The following is a 22,730-nucleotide window of genomic DNA, read 5'->3' as shown; positions in this document are numbered from 1 at the left end:
TATTCCCTCAAATATGGAGGATATCTATGTGTATATCACACAACACACCCGAATTAGATATACTTCTTCTTCGTATTCTTCATTACTGAAGGTTGAAAAGCCCCAAGCGATACGGCGAATTGCTGCCTCCACACCACTCTATCCTCAACTTGTCTCAAGACATAAGATGTTGAGACCCATAATTGTCTTAATAGGGTCAGACCAACGGATAGGCGATCGTCCTCGACTACTCTTGCCATCACTCCACCATATTCCAGTTTGTCAAGACACACCTCAATAAAATTTGTTTTCGGTTCGGTGCACGAATTGACCAGGACTCTGATCCGTACAAAAATATGGAAAATACCATAGTTCTGACGGGCCTGCTTCTAGTGTGTATTTAATATATTTCAGTTTCTTAAAAGTTTACACCTTTCTGTATATACTGTGTATTACATCTTCGGCTATATTATAAGTATAATTGTTTTTTGTTCTATATAATTTAAGTTATATATAAACTAAGAAATCATCGCATTGAACGCTTACCTTGACATGAGTATATTCAAAGCCCATCTCATGTTCAGTCTTAGGCTCTTCAACTAAAAGTAGAATTCTTCTTCCTATTGCTACCGCTAATAAAGTTTTCCCATTTTCACCTAAACATTTGAAATACCAAAATTACAGAAGGTCCAATTAAAAGATATAATATATAATAGTTCATTTGTATTTTTTATTAATTTCTTAATACAACTGGTAAAGTCAGGAAACCTGCGTAAACTATTAATGTACTTAGTAATTTAGTTAAGATTAAGAGTGAATTTGATTTCTTAAAAATGTATTAAATTGGAATATGCTGTTTAATCAATAATAATATCACATATTTAAGAACATAAGACGAAAAATATATACATACCTACATGTATTTATTTATTGAAACAAACTAGAAAAATTTACCTTGTTCTAATACATCAAAGAAATGTGCAGTCTTGGTGCGAGGAAGTCTTGCGTGTTTGCAATCCTGCAATGGTCGCATGGCCCAAGCCCCAGCACATAGTTCATGTATTGGTAAGGCATATAACCCCGCACCCCCCGCACCACCTGTAGTGGAACCCCCGCCTGAGGTAACTCTGGCTCCGACTCGGAATAGGCCAGCGCGTTCTGTTATCCTTGCGGATCGGACACACCCTTCCCAACGTAGTACCACTCTCGTGGTGCCACTTTCTATATAAAACATTATAAAAACTATTTATTTTCATTTAAATAAATCCACAGACATACTATATATTATTACTTTATATTGTATGTATTTTAGAATATATAGATTACAATCTGTTACAACATATATGTAGAAAATTTTCTTACTCAAATAAATAAAAACATCAAATTTTTTTCTCCGAAGAACATGAACAAAAACTCGTAACTTTCAGAGTTGGTAATATAAAGTGGTGCCTGCGAACGTTATAAGATGCATGGGAATGCGCCATCACATAAAATGTAGAAAAAGCGATAAAATATTGATTAACACCTGTCTAGACTATACCTATTGACGGTATAATTTATTTACTGAAACATTAAAAATACTTTATAAACATAGTATCTAGCTGCGATACTTGTTAAAGTGTTCTTTCCATTAAAATACACATTTTCTAGACACATAAATATGATATTTTTACTAAGTATTTTACTTAGTAAAAAATTATACTTAGGAATTATATTGTCAAATATTATTTAAATATAAAAATAATTGAGTGTAACAAGTGACCTTATTACTAATTCAATACTTTTTAATGAATTTTTTAAAGAATATCTGATGGAGAAAGAGCCAAGTTCGAGAAAATGATCTCTAGAAGTATTATTCGTTCTTACCTTCTAAAATATAAGTATTTGATGTAGTAGAGAGCAGTACTCGGCTTTCATCAAGTTGCTCAGCGCAGACAGGGGTCGCGGGAAGGGGAGCCGCGCGCCATAACCTTCCCTCCCAGGGTGCTCTTCGGGAACCTCCAGAACCTGAAACATTTACATAAAAGATAAACTGATATAAGTCTTTCAGACAAGAATAAATACATAAGAATTGAAACTAGACAAAACCTTAAAAACGTGTTTGTTGTTAACATTGCACGAGATTTAACAGCGTTTACTCAATTTCAGCGGTACAATAATAGTCATGTCATAATATGAGCATGCAACTCGCATCCCTGAGGTCGTAACTTCGATTACCAGCTGGACTTTGGCCTTATGTGCGCATTTAACACACGTCCGATAAAAAACATCGCGACGAAGCCTTAGATCCAAAAACGTCGACAACGTGGGTCAGGTACAAAAGGCTGATCACTAACTTGCCTATTACAAAGTACATATGATAACGAAACAGATATGGAAATCTGAGGCCCAGACCTAATAGGTTGTAGCGCTAGTAGTTTTTTTAGTTTTCTGTCACTTATACTATACCCGCCGTGTGAGAGGATTGGCCAGGTTCTCATAATCCACCAGAGACGTGGAATTAATTACAAATTTAATTCCCTTTAGGTCCATTAACGAAGCCAATGCCCTCCATGATTTCTATTACCTATAAAAATATTTCTATTAAGTCCTTTTACTGGTACGTCCCTAAACTTACCGGTAGACACAAGGCTGGTAGGTGCATCGCCTCTTAACACAGCATCCAGTTTAAGTGCCTGCCCTACGTGAAGAAATCGCTCGGTACGTGCAGCGCCCGCGCCGCCAGCCCCTGCCCCGCCTGACCACACGTCTGATAGGGCACGCCGAGATAACATTGGCTGAAAGCGTATATTCATTCAAGAGGTCATAAATTATTGTATATCATAAATGTCATAAATATATGTATGCTAGACGTAAAAGCAATCTTTTAGGTCTCACATACATAGGCGCCGCCATAGCGCCATTATTTCTCCTTCTTTTTGGTTAATAATTGTGTTATTATTTTTCTTTAACTACTTAAACTTTTATTTGTACTTCGACGTAGAGATTATTATACCTAAATGATTTGTGAAATGGGTGGCGTTATCTATAACGAAATCTACTCGTATAAGCATAACTATCGATTTTTAATTTTTTTTCTGAACTTAAAAATACTTACCACTTTGTGGTCGGAACAATGTTCTGCATAAATATCTCTTATTAATGTGTCCAATGTTCTTTGCCTCTTTAGAGCAAACGTTGGTGTTTGAAATGCAGCCTTCTCTCCATTCATTAGTTTTACCTAAACCAAAATGTTTGTGATATAACGAGCATACATATTATAGTTTTTATTGTACACTATGTTGTATTAAACCAGTATAATGAGGATATTTTAATAATTGACACATATTTAATTTAATAATGTTAAATATGTGTGAATGTATTTTTTATTATATTTTTGGGTCTATCGAAAAGAATATAAATTCTGAAGCTGTTTTTTTTTTACTTTTATCCATAGAGAATAAGGCTTCTGTACTTTACAATGAAATACAATTACATTAATAGTTTCTGCAGAAGTGGAGACGTAGCTCAGGGCTAAAAGTTATACAACATTATATAATCCGAAAATCCTGTAAACTGTGTAAACAAACACATTTCAGCGCCCGTTTTATTGATATGTATTTGTAGGAGAGCTTTCTGTGAATTCCAACCCGTTAATGATGAAAATCGAGTTGCCTTGAAATTAGGTGCTATGAAATTATATAACAATAAAAAACTACAATTTTAAACCACCATTAGAGTTCTATAAAATATATAATTAATATGAAATATTTAAAACATAGAGTTATAATACTGTACAGTACCTGTATTACTTAGATAAGTGTTCGTTCTATAAAAATATGTAAACCGATATCGAAGCGGAAATAAATAGTGATATAAATATGCCAAGATTACCAAAAGGAATTCCCTAAAGAGCTGAGGGTCGCTGAATATCGGTGGGCAGGGGAGTGAGGGGCCGAACGGGGGTACCGTGTCATCTGTGTACACGCTCAGCCTGTACCCTTCACCCTCCACCTCAGATACTACGGCAAATATATCTGATTGTCTTGTAAGAAAATCAACCTCATTTTGTGTAGTGTTGATTAAGTTAATTTGATATAAGCTATAAATTTTGTTACATTGTCAGTCTTATAAAATGTATAAAAATGTTTCCCTGTATATTTATTATCAAGATTCCATACACTGAATTAAATTCAATGGCTGTTTACTAACGTTAATATACATTTGGGAATAACAAGGTTTGCTATTGAGGAAATAGCGTCGATTTTGTCTGTGATTTAATACCCAAACTAAAACAGATTTTTGTGTAACTGCAATTGATATTGATACTACTTACCGTAAAGTAACGCCCGGTTTTACAATTCCAAATAGAATTGACACAATAATAGCTATTTTATATTTTGCCTTTATTACTCCCATATCCCTTGCTAATAAATTAATGTAACAAATTTATTAACTTATTGTGGGTATCTTTGCGAACAAGTCCGGTGGAACTGTGGTAGTTCTACAGAAGAGAGCAGCTCGAATTCTCCATAATTAGATAAGTATAAATAACTATTCAAAATTGTGTATAATAGATAAAACAAACAAAGACTAAACAACTATCTCTACTCTTTATAAAGGATACGTGTAAAGTGGCTCTTCACACATTGGGGGTTGAAAGTGTTGTGTGCTGTGTCGTCAGTGAACACTATGTTGACAATATCGTTCCCAATATGCCGCTTCCTCTCCAACTATGAACAATACCAATTACATACAAACATTGTTCAAAGTTCAAACATTTGCTCTTGTGAAGGTCAATGGAGGTTTTGTTTGTTTCCTCTTTTCCGCTATACAAAAATAAACTTTGAAAGGAACTAACAATATTTTGTTATTTCCAATATAAAAAGAACAATTCTACATTCAGCAGTACACTGCAATCACACTTTCAAAGAAACATCGTAATATACCAATTTCTTTCTATTTCATTTTCTTGTTATATAAAAGATTCCTAAAGGGGCATCTTTATATCACAAGTTAATTCGTAGACAGGAAAGTTTATAAATGCCATTAAATTTTATGCCAGGTATTAACATTGGGCTAAATTGTAGCGTGTAAACCCATTGCCCAGGCGACTTCGTTCGCTAGGAAACGGGAACACATATTATGAAATAAAACACACATGATAATCACAAGCCAAGCCATGGAACGTTCTAACTTTTACTATTCAGTTGATTTTAAAATCCGTTTAATTTTATTTCTTTATAATAAATATAGTTTTACAATACATTCCTAAAAATTTAAAAATCCACATGTGTGTGCAACAAAGACCTTTTTGAATATATTTCATAGTACAATTTGTTCGGTTTGTTTGATTTATGTCTTTTTTTTGTTATTCCAACTCAGGGACATTTTTATAAATAAACGCGTGTGACCAACTGACTATATTTCGTATCCTTGTTATATCAAGACTATGTATACATTGTCTAATAGTGACAAATTATATGTCGCAGCCAACTAGCTTAATAAGCCGTTCAATTAACAGGCTAGCCTTTTAACTAAACAGCGTTGCTTAGGAGCCAGAAAGATATTCAGCTGTAGCGTTTGTAACAACATTTAATAATCTGGCTGGCTAATGCTTAGGCCATTCGTACGATCATGTGACAGAAATAAATAAGCTAAAATATCTCATACTATAAGAAATTCTTTATTAATTATATTTTACTAGTGTTCTTACGTGTCCATACTATTTTCATTAAACTGAAAAACATCATCAAATTTGTTGTTTGCTGACGATTTATTGACAGTTTGGAGTAGGTGCCAGAAAGTGGAACTAAACTAAAATGAACAGAATACCTAGTATTGGAAAAAAAAAATTCGCTAATTATTTCAGAAAAATTAATTAGATTTTTTTAGTAACAATACATTTGCTTTTGTATGTGTAATTTTGTAGCCACAAGTAATATATGCTAACCGTTACAGCTCTTTCTCACATGAATATTATTAGACTGCCAAAGAAAAATAATTACTGACAGTAACTTATCTTTCTCCGTATTAAAGTTTCGACTTTAAGACACATCGTAATGTAATGTAACGAAATAAATGAATGAAACTCAAATCGAGTCACGGGAATCCATTATTCCACTGTGAAGTTGAGCATTCGCGATCGAGTTCAAGATTGTATATCGTAATATGTTATGTGGACGTCTGAAGTAAAAGTAAAGACAAATGAAAAGCGATTTGTTGTACCCCGCTGTGGCTGGTCTAGTTCAAATTCATTCCTTTTTAGATTTAAAACCCGATATCCTTATCGAAGTTTGTGTATTATATTACAATATGTAAAATATAATTCACATAATCTCGCCCACGTAATATCGAATATTGTAAAACTAACCGAAATAATACGTTCCACAAATTTCGATCTAAATATAAACCTTTGAAAATGTATACTTACTTGTAAAATAAACAAATATACTAAATATTATGCATTACATTGTACTATTATTTAGAAACATGTTTGCTATCAACGTGAGTTGTTGTATCTAAGTAGTTAACTACATAAATATCGCTAGTTAAATTCTAAAGTTTTATGTTTCAACCTCTTATTCTACGTCAATTTTGTTTGTCGACACTGGACAAATCAGTTGGACTATAGACAGGGCTTGAAGGTTCAACCTTACAGTTGATGATAACTACAAACACTAACCCTGCTCTATATTATTTATAATATCTGATCCAATTTAATTGGGTTCATTATACAAATTTCAAGTAACTACTATAATATAAAGTAGATATATATTCTGTTCAGGGTTTAATATTAATTTTAATATAAATTAACGGTCGGTTTTAATTTATTAAACATACACTAAAGTAATCTAAGGTCCCCCTCAATATTACATTAAAAATCAATCATCCAAAAAATCGTTGAAATGCTTGATAGAACCGTGAATTAATTAGTCTAATTGCGGGATTTCCATTTCACCTGATGACCAATGTACCGTTACGTTACGATCTGTCGAATTGAGATGAATTTAATACTGTGTCTGGTTTATTTATTATTAATTATGTTGTTACACTGTTATGGGACGAAAATGATATTAAAAGGTTGCTGCTCAAGGACTCCGCTACAAAAATGTATCTACTACATAACTACAAACTAAAATTTGAACGTAAAAGCTAGTAGGTACTAGACGCTACTTGAAAGTTATAAGTTACAAAAGTACAATTGTTTAAAATTTATAATTTTGTACAAGAACCTAGTGCAAAACCAATTTAATGTAATTCACACACAAGTTTTTTTAGTTTTAGCACAGATTAAAAAAGGTTGCTTAATATGTTCTAAAAGCTTACAGAAACCCACCAACTATCCATACAACTTTAAAATTAAATTACTAGCTAGAAACAAAGCTTTTAGAAGTTTTATATAGAAAATAGGTGAAAAGCGCAAACAACGGTTTGTCGACCCTGTTTTTGTTGAGCTTCCGCTTCCCTTAAAATATTTCTGAATCTGTTAATAACAACTTTGATGGTAATAAGCCGACTCATTTCCATAAACAGGAATTATCTTAAAAGGTTTCTTTATTTGAGAACCGTAATAAATGTGTTATCGGAGGAGAATGTAAACAGGAAAGAAGACGTTTTATAATAGGCGCAGCCAAAGATGAGACTTGACGGATCACGTGGTTAGACCTGCGCAATAGATAGTTCTCAGACCATTTTGGCGGTAAGCGAGGCAAGCGGGGAGGGACGGGGTCCGAAGTACTGATCAGTACAAAAGTTGATTGATTTCCTTTGTTTCGTTTTTTTTTTGTTATAGTTATTCGTTATTGTATTATTTGTTACAGTTATTTGTTTTCTTATTTTGTTGACTATGCCGCGAGGCAAAACTTTAAAAAGACAAAGTAGGAAGATGGTGTATGACGTTTACAAGTTTATGGCGAAAGAAGCGGAGGAAGGCGTCGGCAATTTGAAAGCGGTACAAAAACGTACCGCTGCTGCCACTCAGACATCACTTATCACGGTGAAGAGAATTGTGAAGGAAGCAAATAGCTCCAGATTGGTTGATAGTGGTTGCCATCGCACCGAAGAGTACATAAGCGGTGTACGTTTTATAAACTATGAAGACAGCGATAGCGATTTCGATATGCAATAAAATATTTTATTAATCCGAACTAATTGTTTTATTTAACTATTTTGAAGGCGCCTGTACATGCGCGAAATCCTCTCTACTAGCATCTGACAGGTCTCATCTTTGGCTGCGCGCATTATACTAGGATTTATCAAAATACAGATTTTGCTTGAATACCGAATAATTCATATACAGTAGATTGAAAACACATTTATATACCATTTGGTTTTTAGAACTATAATATCAATCACACTTTCGTTATTTCTTGTATTCGTCTAGAAGTTTACAAATTTATTTTGATCGAATTAACGTTTCACTATGTTATACCCCTGTTTGGAGAAGATAATCTCTATGTAAAGATAAGAACGAAGACTATTTCCCAAAATTTTCTTAAAAGGTTTTGTCACAACTGCATGGATTTGAGTGAGGTTTTCAGAGTGTTCAGAGGTTTAGGTATATAATTTTTCAAGTTTTACGGGTCATGGTTGCACGTGCGAACCCGACGCACGCTCGTAGGAAATACGTTTAATGGATTTTAAATTAAGATAAAATATAACTGTACATTTTGAAACAATGAAGCCGTTGTGCGATTGGCAGTGTACAGGTGTTTTTATTACGACTCTGTTTTCCTACATGTATTATGCCTGTGCATACCGTATGTGCTGCATATATTAGACTGACCTGTTGTTTATTGTCCTTAGAAAACGGCAACATTGTTGATACATGAAACATAATTTCGTGCCCTTGGTGCATCGTGTAAATGGAATGGCTGCCTGTCATGTCACCTGCGGGAATTAAAATTAGATAGATATTTCAACTAATAATGGGTTAGATATAATGTTGAGTTGAATTTACTTGTATGTTTATATTAATATTTTACTTTAGGCTAAGCTATGATAATATAAGCTATTTGGTAGGGCAAATTGCATGAGTAGTGTTGGCCTTGTGGTTGAGCCTCCGACCCTCATCCCTGATTTCATAGGTTTGAACTCCGTCTATGAACTAATGGAGTTTTCTTTCTTTGTGTGCATTTCACACTTGCTTGTAAATGAACGGTGAAGGAAAAAATCGTGAAGAAAACCTGCTTGCCTTAGATTCAAAAACTCGACGGCGTGACGACTCATGGAATGGTTATCAACTTGCCTATTCGTAAAAAAATAATAATCACGAAATACTTACAAAAATCTAAAGCAAAGACCAAGGGTTCGCGCCACTGGTCTTTTTACGGACATAGCAGGTAGCCTAATGGTTTTTTTGTTTGATATCGGAACTAGGTTGGTAGGTAAAAGGCTATGTCTATTCTATTAGGGGTTACCGATATTATAGTATCATTCACACTAACTAGTATTACCTACACCCTACACCCTCTGTCTTCTTTGCCGATGAGTAGGAATGCCTACAAATTCAAATTTAATGACGTGGAATAAGTGATACATGTATCTTATGTTCCATAATAAACATATTTTTTTTATTATTATTATTGTATCAATTTCGCATGGAGTCAAGTTTCGCATCAAGGATTTGTAAAAGTGACTTCACTTCGATATGGGTCTTGCAAAACCAAAAAAAAAATGCCGTATATTTATTATAGTATTTGCAAAAACAATAATTTATAAGAGATCAAAACAATTTAAGAAGTAAGTTTTTATCTCTATCAAGTAATACTAAATTGTTTTCAAAGAAAACAGCTTTATTTAGATAATATTTGGAAAACATTTTCCCTTAGATAAATATTTCCAAGTAATATCAATTTACCGAACGTACAGTAAGTAAATAATCTTTGAGATCAACGAAAAATTCGTGCAATAGGTGCCTTGCGCAACATCAAACACAAATAAAATTTAAAAGAATTGACAGATTTAACAGCGATATTACTTAAACAACTACATATTTAATATTATTAAATTCATGTCTTTTCACAGTTTTCTATAACATATGTTCCACGAATACATTTTTAATTAAATTTTTACTACTACTGGGTACCAACACGGAACTAATATTATTATAACAAATTATATACTACTATAACACCGGGAATTGTAAATTAGAGAATTGTTAATATGAAAACTAATAACAATACCATGTATACGTATAGAAAATGATTCATTTGACACCAAAAATCGACAAATCAAGGACGATTTAAATCATGTAAATGATTTAGATTAGAAATAGAAATTAAGCATAAAAAGCGCTGTAGCAACTTTTGAAGTTATACTTCTTTAGGCGCGTTATGAAAAATTGATGAGATTGAAATTTTACGATGCGCCCGTACCGTGACACAAAATTAACAGAATGAAGTTGCCCACGGAAGATGCTACGGCATTGGACATAATTTAAAAACAACATTCGAATAATAATAGAATTTATGTTACACTTAATGTAAGAGAATAATAATAAATATTTATTTATTTAATTTTTCAAATGTAAACTGAACTTTATTGACTATAATGACTCCTTTTCCAATCTTTGATTATTTAATTGTAATTAATTATTTGCATGCAATCAAAAACTATTTTTAATAATGCCAAAGAAGTATAACTTCTTACGCGCGTACGTAGTAAGTAAGTACACGCATCCTTTTTTTAGAAGAAGTTACGTTTGTTACCCAATTAGCTGGGCCTAACATATTTAGTATGTCTATAAAATATTGCCTACCTTTGACATCCAAACCTCCGCGAAACCGGTTCCAGCCTCTTAATCGAATCTTGTCGCCCAAAAGTGAAATAAATTTGTCCCATTTCGCGTTACCTTTTTCTGAAATAGAGCTTTTATGTAATTTAAAATAGGATTAGATATGACTGTAGCATTTGCGATCGGAATTAAGTTACTGAATAAAATTATTCTTAGTGAAACCCACGTCTATAGCCTATCTATAGGCGGTTTTAAACAAACAATTTGTATAACAAATTATATACATTTACGATTTCATATTCATTTTAAATGCACATTATTATTATATCAGACAAGTATTTTAGATTTATTAAAGACAAAGATTTAATTATATTGATTAAAAAAATATATAATTAAACTAAGATAATAAACTGCACGAAGTTTATTCTTAAACTTTGTTTTTCAATTTTACAAAAAAAATGCAATTAATTACCATTTTGTAAATTAGATGACCATAAATGACATAATTTATATATAATTTTATGATTAACATCAAAGTACTAATTAAAACCTAATGTAACAGGTTTCTTGTCGTATGTTTTGATTACGTAAAACATTTTCCCTGTTTCTGCCTACAAAGGTAAAAGAAAACAATTACCATTAGACAGCATTTCATCGTCAGTCCTCTGGCCGGGGTTCATTATAACGACACCAATCTTGAAATTCACAGACCCCTCCTGTTCTTCAAGTAACAATATGTCCTTCTGTAGTTCCGGGCACGTGATCTTAACAAACATACAACAACGTGCTTTACTTAACGTCGTTATATTATATAACGTGTTGTTTATATAATAAACGTATAATTTCAGGTTTAACGCAAGGAAATTTAAAAGTAATATATAGCCTGCATCATCTTCATGCATATGACCCATTAATTATAAAAGATGTTTTTTCAAATAGTGAGCTAAATTAAATAAGAATATAAAAATTTAATCACTTCATATGCTTTAGTCAATTCCTTTTAAAAAATTGAACATAATTCAAAACGCATTGAAGAGTATTAAAATATAACAATATTTATTATTTCTATTGATTGGTATTGTATTACTTGAGAATTGAATGTATTAAGAGGTATCTTGAAAAGTAGATGCTAAAATATATCTTAAATTTGACTTTAATTTAAAGGAAATTGAAATATATAAATGGATACTTTTAAATTCAATTTTGTATGTTAGTTTAATATATGACATTTTAACTTTAAGATAAATCAATTATTTTCAGATATATTTAACTAAACAAAATATAACCTCAGTATAAAATTAAAGTAGACAAAAAATTTATTGATATTGTTTTAAGATTGATGTTAGCAAAAGTGAAAGTAGTTAATCACCTCTCTGGGCATTTTATCGATTTTCTCAATGGCTGTGAACTGCGATAGTATCTGTTTAAGGGTCGGCCTTGTTGGGGTTTGGCCTCCTCCACCACTCCAAGCACTCGCCGGTAAATAAATTTTGTGTGCGCCCTGTTAAAAAGTCTTTCTTAATGTCTAGATGTAATTAAACCTTCCATGCTTTCTGGAGATTGGTCATATGTGATTTTTTTCATTATATAATATCAGCTAGTAATAAAGTATACACTATACATAAAATATAATATAAAATATAAGTTATACATATTTATTTATCTAATAAAGTTTTGTGATTTCATAGCTCCTTATTAGGTCCGTAGAGGGTGCTACGTATAGACTCGTAGTATATACTGATACATATGGATGTTGTAAAAAGTAGATTTTTTTATTTGTAAAAATTGGAATCCTGACATAAGTACTTAGGAGGGTTTCCAAATTTAACAATGGTATCGAATACACACATTTTTAATTAAAAAAAACCAAGACGTGTCCAGTAATGAAGAGGCGCCACAATAAGAAATAAATCCATTCAAACGTAAATATATGTTTTTATTTATGACAATTTATTACAAAGTGTTATGTTAGTACTATGTTACAAAAATGAGGAATAAAAAGTGTACTGACCATTTTATTAAAGAGAATTGCTCGTAAAAGTCCGGCCCCTTCCTGTACAACGCTTAGAAGATATGGTTCACGTGCGCCATCTACTCCAATGTAGTTTTGATGCACTGAAACAATTAATCTTTACTAGCTTCTGCCCGATAACTTTGTCAAACTGAACGTGATTAGGTTTAGGGATTAAAAGACGACTCAGAATATTCAAGTTTTAATGAGCTCATTAATTTTTTGTTGTTTATTAATGTCTTAGCTATATAATTCACAAAGTATTTGTGATTTCTTTTGTTACTAACATTACATGTAAAGAACCTTTTTAAGTACAAGTTGGCGGTAAACGCCTGGGTGGCGTCTCGTAATACCTAATATGTTAAATAATATTAATAAATTATACCCAGTTTTCGGCTATAATACCGTTGTAAATGCATCAAAATTTAACGAACAAATTATATCACGGAAGACAATTACGTCCAAAAAAACGTGAAAAATGTTTTTATGGTAATGAGTCATTAAATTAGAATGCCACGGGTCATGGAAGGCCTAAGAAGACTGATGATCATGATCTCTAATTGTATTCCACCTATTTTTACAAATTTATCTAATCATTCTTACTTAAATATTCTGTCAGATGAATTGTTTTTTCTTTGCGTTCTGCATACATTCGGTATTATATTTGGTTAAACATTTCTTAAATACAATTTTTATACGCATAACTATAAGGATTATATTGCATACCTACGTATTTTAATAAGAATACCTAGTCTTTGAGTTGCTCTGAATCTAGTATATATGATGGATTACACAATTTCGACAATACCACACAACCAGCCAATTAAATGGCATATAAAAATAATACTAAATTAAAATAATAAAAGGCAATTTCATGTCAAAGAGTTCTTGTACCGAAGATAAATTATTAACTGATTATTGTGTCCTAATTGCCATGATTTACAGGTATAAATATATCTTTCTACGTGTACACGTTTACACTACGATTATATAATAATTAAAAAATATTCTTCTGAATGAAGACTTTATAACCTTAATTAAAATTATCAATATAAGGTTTAACCATTCGAAATAAATATTGAAATCACTCACATCTTATCAGTACCTTAGTCTAAATGATAACTACTAAAAATAAAGTAACAACTAACTGGTATTACAATATGTTCTCAAACAACATCAACGTAATATAAACCACAATTTCGTTAAAACTGACTATATAATAACCCTTAACTTTTCTTTTGTATGTTACAGCTACTTTGTAGTTGAGTAGCATTATCACAGACCTTGACGACTCGCGATCGTATAGCGAATTTTTTAAATCTGCAATTCATAAGGCTTTAAAAGTGTCACGATAGAAATACGTAATATTTTACTTTGAATAAAGAACTTTTTGGAACGTGGAGTATTTTTTAGTATGTCTTTGTGTGCGAGAGTGTTAAAAGATATTTAAAACGCTTTTCCAGGTGTATATTAAAATATTCCTTTAATAAATTGTCTGATTTTGTGGGGTGAGTTTTGGTTACAGGTATTTTCTATCCCGAGAACTCCTTTAGGATGGAATAATAATGAAGTTAAAAGGTTAAGTACCTCTTAAACATAATAATCCGCTAAAAAGTCAGTAAGCCTCATGAATAATTAATGAAATTAAAATCATATTTTTACCATTTTGTTTGAAAGCCTGTGCAGATGGAAGCACATATGTTGTTTTAAATGTAAGCATGAAATTACGTCGTCCTTTGTAATGAGTACTTACTTTTTCCGAGAAAATATTTGAAGTACCACCGCGTTTGAAATTCAGGGTTCTCGAGTACCGGAGCACTTGGTGGTCCAAATAACTGTAAAATATAATCATGTATTAATTGAAATCTCTGATTCAAAGAATGTTGATATATTTAGAAAAAAATATAAAATGGAAAAGAATGTTAATATATTTATTATAGTATAAATAATTAAACCAAGTAAATAATATTTGCTAAACTATAATTTAATATTACTTTTATAAAGAACTCATATGAAGCTGTAAAAAGTTTTTATTTTATATTAATTCTGAGATCTAACTTTAATAAAAGGTTTCGTCGCTTCAATCAGTTAATAAATACTTATAAATGTCTGATATTAGTAGGATCACGTAATCTTGCTTGAGAGAATCTACCATATATTTTTATTTTAACATTTCATATTTAAGAACATATTACACTTTCAGAATGTATTTCACTTTATGTACTGGCACTAACTAAGCTGTACAAGATTTTACTCGTTTTGATGAAAACAAGCAGAATATACTTTATAAATATAGTCGTATCTGTGAAAGCAATCTGTGTTTATTATGTCCAGATTGTCCCACGTTACACGACGGACTTGATTCGAAATGACAACGCTGTCTTTCATATGAGGAAAATATATTTCCTACGAATGAATGTGTTGCCTACCTGCCACGAACAATTACTAAAGAAAGAAAATAATCTTTCATATATCAGATTTACCAATACAGAGTATAAAGAGGTTCACCAATTTGACTGGTAATGCATTGTGCATTCGCAGGACTGTTGAAATTACAATCTTTTAAGGGTAAAATAAGGGAAATATGGTTGTGTAAAAACCTGTCATGATCAGAGTTTAAAGCAAACAAGTGCGAGTGAAGCTGCAATCAACAGCTATTGTGTTATAAAAATTGTCCTGATAAATTTTCATTTAAATATTTTTTAATCTTAGCTTTGCTAGTCTTTGTAAAGGAAAACCTTCTGAGGTGACCGGCATGCCAAATCTAAACTAAAAAGTCGACGGCGTATTTCAGGAACAGAAGGCTCATCACCTAGTTGCGTATTATAATGCCAAAAACAAATGACGATAAAGACATCAGAACGTCAGTACAATTCATACATAACGTAATTTACCTCATCCTTCTCGCCAAGTGAATTCCCATTCTCTAGTCGATATCGGCGGATGATCGTGTCGACCGCCCCACTGATCTCTCCAGCTGTTGCAGATAACTGTAATAAATACGTTAATACGTTAAGCATACGTTGAGTTTTGAAGTCAGATATTTTTTGTCCCAATAACCAGTGGATGCAGTTATAAAAAACGGCTATTATAAAGAACAAAGTTAAAAAATCAATTATATCTGTACAAGTAGAAGAAATCTAAAAAAGGATATCTATACCGTATTACTTTTAGAATGCATCCAAACACATATCCACACTGGCTCTAGATTGTTACCCAACAGAAAAGACGTAACGTAACCCAAAAATTCCTGGAAATTCTCAGTGGTTTCCTCACTATGGTAGTTTAGGGCAATATATTAATTTTTTTTTCTTGCTCTAGCGTTAGAAATAATCGTATCTCATTCTCTATCTGCGTGGTAACGAAGAACACAAAAAATGTATTACGTGTTCGCGTATCACTGTAATTAATAACTATATTTTTGAACAGTAATTATTTACATTATTAACCTAGTTCGTGCTGGATGTAATTTGCTAAAATGATTTCCTTGCGTAAAACCGAAATGCAGACTAAAATAATTATAGTTGCAAATTACTTTCAACTAGGTATGCGATTATAGCAATCTACCTCTTTAACTATACACGTACCTACTAAACTCTTTAGCCTATTTGATAGATATGGTTAGAAGGTGTCGTATATTTACATAGATTTAAATACCAGGGTACAAAAAAAGTAGTTTCCCTCTTGTAACGTTTGTAACAAATACGCATTTAAATTTATAAATACTAAAGCCGAATATAAATTCAGTAATTGTTTACACTTAAAAAAACAGTACTTTATCCTTAAGCTGAAAAAAATATACGGTTAACTATTATTATTAAAAAGGTTTGAGTTTTAGAATATGTGAGTTGGAATGGATACAATATCTCCTGAACGGATACCATACGAGTAAAATCCTTTTAAATTTATACTTAAATCTCGAACTGATTTGTTTTATTATTGGTTGCTTTACCTTGTTTGGTTTGTTAATTTGTTATTGTATATGTCATGAAAAATCCTAAAAAAATGAGGACGGACAGAGTTCCTCGGCCATAAGGCAATGACGCTACTATAATACTCGTATGTAAAAAATAACACGTAGATTAACAATCGTAACATCACAAATAGCTGGGTCATCACTTTTTTCATTTTCTTTTCTAATAACAGACGTTCTTAGAAGAAGAAGAACATATAATAATGTTATGAAATTTATTACAATAAAACATAATATGGCGCCAAAACCCAGCATGTCACCGCGCATGCGTATCTGTGGCTATGATGATGACGATTCGAATTTGGAATACGCAGTACAAATGGCTTACTTCATATAATATGCTCGAATAAGTTCTACTAAAGACAAGCCAAGACTACTGTCAGTAAAAAATAAAAAAGTTATAACAAAATTAAAAAAAAATATATATATATAGCTTTCATAGTCACTAAACTGAAATATTTTTTTTTAATATTTTTCTAAAGTTTGCTTTTGAAACAAAACTATACTTTCGAAATTGAATACGGAATATGCGTTTTAAAATTTTGAATTTCGAATCAAATGGAATCTGACGTGAAAGGATATAAAAGTACGCTATTTAAATGCACACTCTATTACTATAAGGTTATTGTATTACAGTTAGTTCTGAGGTGTTGATTTTGACAGAAATTTATGGATATTTGAACTTATGCCCGATAAAATCGAATTTCACTCGAGATCTCATTTCCGTCCCGTAGCTCAATTTACCTTCACAAATTGAAAAACATCTTTCACTACGGCCTTGAATGTGGCTTTAGTGGTTTTTCATTAAACACATGTATATTATGCTTTCTGAAATACCACACAAGGGTTCCGTTATTTTATTGATATATCTTTATAAGAAAGTTGGTTTTCTTTATCATTGCTTTCTTAAACAAACTGACGAGTGATGAACGGAGGCCTTTAAATAAATAAAATACAAAATATTGATATTATCCAGAAGACATCTTGCCTTCATTCGAACAAAGGATATTAATTTTTTTTATCTGCAGTGGAATATGTTAGCCAATAGACCAATAAGACTATGAAGTAATATAAGTTAAGTATAGTTGAAATTGGGACGCGAAACAGAGGAAGACCGCTCACGAGGTGGGCGGACGACATTGCTAAAACGGCTGGCTCGAGCTGGATGTAACTCACCCAAAACCGAGATACCTGGACTTCCTTGGAGGAGGATTGCAAAATAATTTGGAAATAAATAGAAAAAAAATCAGTGTAATTTATTTTCTTAAAAATGTATATATAAATAGTATTAAGTTAACTTTGTTCTTATGCAAGAAATAAAAATGCTTTTTTATTTTTTATTGTTTTATTTATAGTTGAAATAAGAAGCTATGTTTCTGTGTTCTTTTATAAACAGAAACTCTATCTGTGACAGTGGTTATAGGTTAAAGGTCTTTATGACAGCCATAACCCGGGTGTCACCTAGCCAAACGATCTCTTGAAACGTGCCCCATAAAATTGTTCATTGCGATCATTATTAACGATTACGGTAAGGGAAAGTTTATTTTGACTTAATTAAAGAAGTGAGAGGTGTTTAATGGCTGCGTGGGAGTTATGTTATTTATGTTCTGTAAATGAAATGAATATCCTTAATATAACGAAATATTGCTTTCCCTGGATTAAAGAATACCAAATAGTAGCAAAGCAGCAGTGTTGGCTTAGTGGCTTCAGCGTGCGACTCTCATCCCTGAGGTCGTAGGTTCGATCCCCGGCTGTGCACCAATGGTCTTTCTTTCTATGTGCGCATTTAACATTCGCTCGGTGAAGGAACACATCGTGAGGTAACCGACATGTCTTAGACCCAAAAGTCGACGGCGTGTGTCAGGCACTGGAGGCTGATCACCTACTTGCGTATTAAATTGAAAAATGATCATGAAACGGATTCAGAAATGTGAGGCCAAGACCTAAAGAGGTTATAGCGCCACTGATTATTATTATTATTAAATAGTAGCAAAACATGATGTATTTACCTTTACACACCTATATGTTTCAAAACATTTAATTACCGCGATTCAGTATAAAATTATGTGGTTATAAGAGTTAATAACCTCATTTTATTAAATTAGCACGCAAATGATGTGGCGACCTATGAAAGGCATGATTGATTGTCAACACAATATCACAAACGATCCATGAGGATACGAGATAACGACTAGGGCCTGCATGAACCGTATGCGAAATAAAGTTTTAACGGTAGAAATACAGTACAGTATCCCTTATGACATGGAAACCACAGTGTTAAAAAATTGTAAAAACATCGTCTATTACTATATAAACGTCAACGCACGGGTTTTTATCAGTTATTGCGCATAAATGACACAGCCTATGTTTTTTTTAATTCTATGTGACTCTTTATATCATTATGCATAACGCTAAATATGAAATATTGTTAGACCAAATATTATGTTAAAATATAAAGTTCGTATTACTTTTATTTCATAAAATTAAGAGGGAAGAAAACCATCCTTTAGACTTTTCCTTATTTTTTACATTTGGTCGTAACGTCGAAGACTGTCTAAAAATCCATCTAATACAACTTTCTTTTAATGTGTATCATACAAATTTTTACGTTTCGTTTTAATAATTGATATTCATTTTAAATAAGACAAAACAAACAAACAGTGGTTCAGTTTAAAGATAGTTTGAAGTTTCTGCCACAAAACGTAAATGATATGTTAATTTTTAGGGGCTTCTTCGGTGAAAGTAGTGTTTCACCAAAATAGTAAGAACGAATAGTTAAAGCAGCATATTTAAGCATAGATTAAGCGTTCGATTATCTACACTGAGGTCGTGCATTTGACCCTACATTCTAACGGATTCCTCTATCTATATAAATAATATACACAGGTACGGTGACAGATAATATTTGTTACCGCCATGAATTAGACCCAAAAAATCAACGACGTTTGTCAGACACAGATACTACTAATACCAACTTACCACCTTAAAGAAAGAACGATCACTTAAGTAGACGAAAAATCTGCCTATCTAATATTCCTAACTAGAGGTTTATGTTTTAAAAAACAATATTAAAAAGATTCATCCCGTTGGAGTTAAAAAATACTTTATAATATGAGACGCATACAACAGAGTTAGAATCGTAATGTTGGTGATGTGGCATTGTCCCGACTGCGTACATGCCTAGTAATGCACGGTCTTTTATTGCCTTCACCACACACCTTGGTGTGCTATACGATATATATTGACAGATAGTTCCTGCCTTAATGACTCTATAAATTATATTTTAAATAACACAATTTATGCGTGCATTAACTACACTGTTATACATATATATAGAAAGCATAATAGCATAACTATTAATGAGTTTATAAGGGTAACAAACAAAAGCGGGCTTTATTCCAAACAATTTTTCAAATCACAACTAATGCTTGAATATGTTCAGCCGTAATCCCTACAAACTTTGTTTGTTTTCTACAGCTACCACGTGTGATTGCTTATTCTCAACATCTAAGTCTAGTACCAATTACGACTGATATTTTTGATTAAAGATTTCTTTAATCTTTTAGCGGAGCTTTCATAGTTGAAACCAAATACAAGTTCGATTTACTTGCCTTTGAGAATTTTACAAGTTTTATAATACATGAGGTATTATTCAATACTCACTCGTACAAATAGTTTCATATGAATATTTAAGATAATTCTGATTATTAACAAATAAATATTACTACATGTCATACCAACGACCTCAAACATGTTTTTCTACAAATTCTAAGTAGCTGAAAGCCGCCAGGCGTGTACTTACGAGTATATAGTTTCTTAAGTATCCAAGACATGTAAGAGGATTTGTTAAGTCTCCTAGAACTAAGTCGTCTGAACTCTGGTGTTAAGCTAGTCGTTACTATCAATATAATACATAGTCCTATGTTATTTCTAAGATATAAAGTTTATTTATATGTTTTGAGATAAGATTATTAAGCATTTTAATACTAACAATATTTTTTGTATCCCATATTTTTATTTATAGTCTTACATAAGTGACTTCGTGAATGTGACTGCGCTGTGACCCGGTGACCTTTCAAGCTGTACAATAGCTCTTTGCCAATCAAAGTGCTGCTTGCTTTCACACAAGAACCGTCTTTAGACCCGAGGTCAAGAGCCCCAATAATTATTACTACGAGCTTAATAGTATAGAATTAAGACTGAAGAAAAAGCGATTAGTGAAAACTCTTAAAGCCTGTTGTAAGAAATATTTAGTTTCCAGGTGAGCTTCCTAAGCCCTGCTAAAGAAGGGTTTCGCATGAAGAAAGGGTTTGGTAAGGATAAGGCAAATTATGAATACGATCTAACTGTATATTGATATTATTGTAATTATACATCTCATACTTTAGCTGCCTTGGAAAAGTAAAAAATAATCAAGTTGTTTCTAACTTTGCTTTTTTACACAAATTTAAAGAAAAAGAGCGAATTGAGAGATCAAGAAAGAGTCAATATTCGTTCTGATTTTTTTATTACTATAAATTAGCGGCTAAACCCACAATTTGGACTTGATGTTATAAAACTCCTCCTGCCTGTATACTTTCTCAATAAATGAACAATCTAACACAACAATAATTTTTCAATTTGAACGTGTAGAGGGATGCTCTTAAAAGGAAATAATAGTACGTAACGACGTACGTACGTACGAATAATAAAGTAGTAATAAGTAGGACGTAAATAATACTTGTCTTATCTGTATTAAATTTTTCAAAAAATTTGTAGTGTAAATTAACTATGAATTAAATAATCAATATTTAATTTTTTTTTAATACTAATTTTATACGCCAGTCACGTGTTACAAAACAGATTAATCGATTCGACGCTGACGTAGCATGCCACATAATATATCTTCGCCTGTTCAATCCTCATAATGCTTTGTACTATAATTACGTCGGTGACTGTTTTTAATCGAAAATAAATGTGTTATTGTGTAAGTTAAGTATTATAATTAACTTGTTTACAGGCATAGGGACTGGTGCGACGCTCAATTTCCTAGAGAAGCGTTGTACATAAAATTATTAATGTTAAATGAGGAAACCGCCTATTTTATATTTTTTAGGTTCTATAGTTACTAAATTATAATCTAATGTAGATTTTAAAATCTTGCCTTGCGACTTACCAACTGACCATTTAGCTTTATATCGGTGAAACTAGTTTTTAAATCGGTTAAGTAGATATAGAATTCAGCCATTACAAGCAAAAAATCAAACCTATAAGTACTCTGTATAATAAGAGTAGATTAATTAGCTACACCTGATTCACATAAATTTATAAAACGTTCTCGTATAGTAAAATAACAAATGAAATAAGTTGCTTTTATTGAAATATCAAGGTGAAACGCTACATAATAACACAATTTTTTGAAGTGCCTTGAATAGCTCTGAAGAAGTAAGGCATTCAATATTGCTCTAAAAATTGAAAGATTTGTATTGAAATTTATTTCATGAATCTATATTAATTAATTTTATTTACCGTGAAAATTGTATATTGTCTAACATTTATGTTTGTAGTCTATTTTTATATATCGCACAGACATACAGAGTTTGTTTCTACACCAGAAAACGTCTCGATAGAATGCAAATAAGGATCTAGGAGTCTGCGTAATGTTAGGTTTTAGTGGCTATAATCCACAAGAGGCTCGATTTCTTACGCATGGTTGTGAAGGATGCGCTTACACATTTTTATCTCCATATAAAAAAGAGCAGGTATCTATATATATAATAATTTTAATACAAAGTTACTCATAGGTGCGAAGTAGTATTAAAATGTTACCTGTTCCACAGAGCCATACTGCCGCCGTGAGAAAACACCACGCCGGGAGATTAGCTCGCTCGCTGATGAGCTGTTGACAAAACGGACTTGAATTAGTTAATTAGTAGAACCCTTTACATATTCACATACATTAATTAGTTTGACAAACTACGTATTTAGATCAGAAAGGGTATAAAGCTTATATGAAAGCATTACATGCTTGGATCATCATTCATCACAGATACGTTTAACAAGGCATTTTT

At 32.0% G+C, this 22,730-nt stretch overlaps 1 protein-coding gene across 2 annotated transcripts in view; it reads right to left on the bottom strand.

Annotated features, from left to right (window-relative positions):
* The window catches only part of LOC125055941 (GTPase-activating Rap/Ran-GAP domain-like protein 3), a 143,343-nt gene that overhangs the window by 7,590 nt on the left and 113,023 nt on the right, over positions 1-22,730 (bottom strand). For both annotated transcript variants that reach the window (XM_047658701.1, XM_047658700.1), the window contains 15 exons: positions 22,489-22,558; positions 15,602-15,697; positions 14,461-14,542; positions 12,708-12,811; positions 12,066-12,197; positions 11,334-11,460; positions 10,721-10,819; positions 8,747-8,850; positions 4,586-4,691; positions 3,853-3,995; positions 3,077-3,199; positions 2,597-2,756; positions 1,846-1,986; positions 934-1,200; positions 526-635 (listed from right to left, as the gene is read on the bottom strand). In XM_047658701.1, the coding sequence (XP_047514657.1) occupies positions 526-635; positions 934-1,200; positions 1,846-1,986; positions 2,597-2,756; positions 3,077-3,199; positions 3,853-3,995; positions 4,586-4,691; positions 8,747-8,850; positions 10,721-10,819; positions 11,334-11,460; positions 12,066-12,197; positions 12,708-12,811; positions 14,461-14,542; positions 15,602-15,697; positions 22,489-22,558 (1,864 nt within the window). The remainder of the gene's footprint in view (positions 1-525; positions 636-933; positions 1,201-1,845; positions 1,987-2,596; positions 2,757-3,076; positions 3,200-3,852; positions 3,996-4,585; positions 4,692-8,746; positions 8,851-10,720; positions 10,820-11,333; positions 11,461-12,065; positions 12,198-12,707; positions 12,812-14,460; positions 14,543-15,601; positions 15,698-22,488; positions 22,559-22,730) is intronic.

This window comes from Pieris napi, chromosome 14, assembly GCF_905475465.1.
Source record: "Pieris napi chromosome 14, ilPieNapi1.2, whole genome shotgun sequence".
NCBI lineage: Eukaryota > Metazoa > Arthropoda > Insecta > Lepidoptera > Pieridae > Pieris > Pieris napi.
Note: the sequence above shows the minus strand (reverse complement) of the source record. Positions and strands in the feature narration are given on the sequence as shown.